General features: G+C 33.6%; 1 protein-coding gene across 1 annotated transcript; it reads right to left on the reverse strand.

Moving 5' to 3' along the window:
• Window positions 1-2,319: 2,319 nt before the first annotated feature.
• LOC145674165 (uncharacterized) lies at window positions 2,320-3,555 on the reverse strand. The gene has a single exon (XM_081743996.1). The coding sequence runs from the start codon at window positions 3,553-3,555 to the stop codon at window positions 2,320-2,322; it is 1,236 nt and encodes a 411-aa protein (XP_081600122.1).
• Between the last annotated feature and the right edge of the window lie 446 nt (window positions 3,556-4,001).

Below are 4,001 nucleotides of genomic sequence, written 5' to 3' on the forward strand. Positions count from 1 at the left end.
TCAAACCGATACAGGACTTTTTGCGGACATTTTGAAAACGGTGGCCCAAATCGAAAATTGTTTCCTACAAAAGTTGTTTCGTTTTTCAAGGACTATTGAATAAGGTATGATTCAATACATGTTCCCATTTGAAAATTAGAAGTTGGCCCCTGGGCCCCCTTGAAGGAGGGCCCTGGGGGTAACAACAACAACACCATGTGATGTGCTCTACAACATTTCCTATCTCAGTTTTTGTTTCATCTTTTTATTCTCAGTCATTTCGGATTTATAAGCACTGGACGTTTTATTTGATACAGGACCTACTTTCTGCGCCCATTTGAAAACGGTGGCCCAAATCGAATATTGCTTCCTACAAAAGCTGTTTCGTTTTCCAAGGACTATTGAATGAGGTATGATTCAATACATGTTCCTATTTGAAAATTTGAAGTTGGCCCCTGGGCCCCCTTGAAGGAGGGCCCTGGGAGTCATCACAACAACACCATGTGATGTGCCCTATGACATTTTCCTAACTCAGTTTTTGTTTCATCTTTTTATTCTCATCCGTTTCGAATTTATAAGCACTGGACGTTTTATCTGAAACACCCTGTATATATATATATATATATATATATATATATATATATATATATATATATATATATATATATATATATATATATATATATATATATATATATATATATATATATATATATATATATATATATATATATATATATATATATATATAGCTTAATAACTCTTGAACCACGAGACCGATTTTGATCAAATTTGCCACATAGATGAGGGTCGGTCCCGGAATGTTTTTTATCATTTCACTTTGACGGTGCAACTTAGAGGAGGGGAAGGGGAGATATTTAAAAATGATCGAAAATGACCGATGTTAGTATCGAATCCATAGTTTTTGGGGACGCCGAGATGAACAGAGACACTTCCGATGACGTTTACATCTAAATTCAGCCCCAACTTAGGGGAAAGAGAGGGAATGAGGTACATAAAAATGATAAAAAAAAATGACCGATATAAGTGTGGAGCCTATGGTTTGAGGGATAGTTGAGATTAACAGTAACGCTTCCAATGCCGTTTATATCTAAACTCAGCGCCGGGACTTGAGGAAGGAGGATTGATATATATATATATATATATATATATATATAAATGATCGAAAATGACTGATTTTAATGTCAAATCCATAGTTTTCGGAGTCATTCAGACGAACTGTCACACTTCCGATGCCGTTTCGCTCCAAATTCAGCCCTTTATGTCTAAAATGAAACATATTCTTCCCGTGCGAAGAACGGTTATTCTGCTAGTACAACGCTAAAATGACTGTAAATGAGTTACTACTCAACAAATATAAAGACAAATATTTTCTACTTTCAAATATTCATTCACCTTAAATTATACTTAATTTAATTTGAGGTCGTAAAATGCTTTATTTAAGCCTAGGCTTGGTAAAATTTAGCTTGCTAATATCTTTGTCGTACCAAAAACCACAACAAAATTTCTTTACCAAGTGTAGACTGTGAATACTTCTACTTGTTTCAAAACGAAACGAAACAAAACAAAAAATAAACAAATAAAAATAAATAAATAAATAAATATACAAGTATACCTTGGTCAATAATGACTTACCTAGCTCAGTAAAAGTGTGTTGCAGAGGGTCAATGTAAAATATTATTAGCTGAATCGTCACTTGGCACCATTTTCCCGTAACCTCATTGACCACTATATTCGACATTTGTTTGTGAAGTACTCTAATCTTTTTGAAACGACAAAAAAAAAAAAAAAAAAAAAGTTCAGTTTTGAAACCATCACTTTAATGACGCTCGTCTGTTCGAGGCAGCGAGCAAATCAGCTGATATAAAATCCATGTAGAATAATGTAATTAACTCAATTAGCACTTGAAATTATTTTCTTTTAATTTCCTTGATTTGTTGATTACTATATTTGAAATCTAATTAGGAAATCAGCTAGTTCTTTCAAACGACAATTTTGTATGGAAACATCATCAAACTAATTTAATTCAGTTTTCAAATCACTATTCTAAAGTGAATTGTTCATGACGGTAAGCAAATCACTTGACAGAAAATCCATAATACAGTAAACTGAATATCGCTTAACACTAATTTCTTTTAACTGCCTTCATTGTTACGTTTGACATGTTTATTATTATTTACTGTTATTGAAACAACACAAGATAAATTAAGTTCAGTCGCCAAGTCACTACCCTAATTAATTGCTTATGACGGCGAACAAATCACTTGACAGATTTTTTTTTTTTTTAAAAAAACTTTCTTGGATACTTCGTTTGAAGATTTAGACGTAGACTACACTGAACTCCGGGAAAGCTTTTATAAAAGAAATTTCTTCTTCGTCATCTTTAGTACAACCATAAATTTCCATTTTTTTCACGTTGTTTTCTTGTATTAAAACAATAGTTACAAATTTTCCACAGACGTTTATCATCTTAGTTAGATGAATCGCTTCCAGATGAATACAGCCCGAAGTTATGCATTTTAGTCCTTTTTTTGTTATGGAGTAACAGCCTTCTAACATCAAAATTTTCAAAGCATGACAGGTTTCAGAAATACTCTTCAAGCATTCGTCATTTAGATTAGGCATCTGTTTCAGCACCAAAAATGAAAGAGAAAATAGGTTTTGAGACTTGAAAAATGTGCTGAGTTGATCTGAGGTAACTTCTGTAAACTCAGTGAAAGTTATATGTTGAAGTGTAAAAGTAGATAGAGTGAGCAAAGTTTCGTTTGTGAGGCTATTACATTTTGTCAGTTTCAATCCGCGTAAATTTGGGCAATGCTTCAGTACAGATATTCCTTCATCTGTTAATCTTGTTGCACACATCTCCAGTGCTAGCCACTGATACTTCCTCTGTTCCACTAAATATTCAATATCCTGATCAAACAAGTAACCATAGTCTGGGATACTCAAAAACCTCAACTTCTTGCAACTAAACGCTATTTCCCTGATAACTGTACGAAATTCATCGTTTGGCACAGAGTAGTATGCACTTAACTCTAATTCTTCTATGTTTGGGAATGAACATATGTATCTTAGTGTGTTCCCTGAATTGAAATTCGAGTGAAGACTAAGCACTCTGAGTTGTTCGTTCTTGGACGCTATTTCACGAAGTAAGGCTGGTTGCAAAGGATCTCTATCAAAGTTCTTTACATATAAAGACACCAGTTTTGTACACTTTGCTGCTACTTCAGAAAGCACATCATTAATGTTAATCCCACACCTAATTTCTAATTTCTCAATGTTATACAAAGTAGACAGAGTACGATGCACATCCTCTTTATTACTCTCACTAATAATGAACTCATAGTCTTTGATAAGCAATCTACCATTCACTACCTGCCTCCAATATGTGCAAACATGTGGTGCTGTTTCGTACAGATCTTTAGAAGGCAAATACTTAAATATTTTAGTAATCACTTCAGGAGGAAGATTATTGATATGCAGACGATTCTTCGTCAACGAGCTGACCTCATCAACCGATGATGAAGATTGTATTACATCCTTCGACTGTTCCATCTTTTTCATCATCTTCTTCACTTTAGTAAAGTACTAATTAAAATGTACTTTGTTTAAGTACTTCTAACTAGTTAAATTCACTCACTGCAACTAAATGTTTACGTGTTCACACGAGCATTTTAAAACTCAAACGAACAGAAGGCACTCTGACATCCCACTGAAGAGAAAAGCTCAGTCGTATATTGCGCTCAGCTCATCCGTTCGGGTATCCGTTGCGGGTACGGAGCAGGGTTGCTAACTTATTTCATGAGGAAATTACCATGCTTCTAAATAACAGAATATGATAAACTAGATATTCATTCAATTCTTTCGTTCCATTTTTTTTTATAAGTAATCGGTTTCGTTGAGAAGTAAGCATAACATGTAGAATAGCTAAATATTAACTAGTGTTAAATTCAAATATAGTTAAAAATAGTTCTTGTTTTGACATCTAACACACCTTAAAT

This window comes from Thermobia domestica, chromosome 17 (genome assembly GCF_964235325.1).
Source record: "Thermobia domestica chromosome 17, izTheDome1.hap1.1, whole genome shotgun sequence".
NCBI lineage: Eukaryota > Metazoa > Arthropoda > Insecta > Zygentoma > Lepismatidae > Thermobia > Thermobia domestica.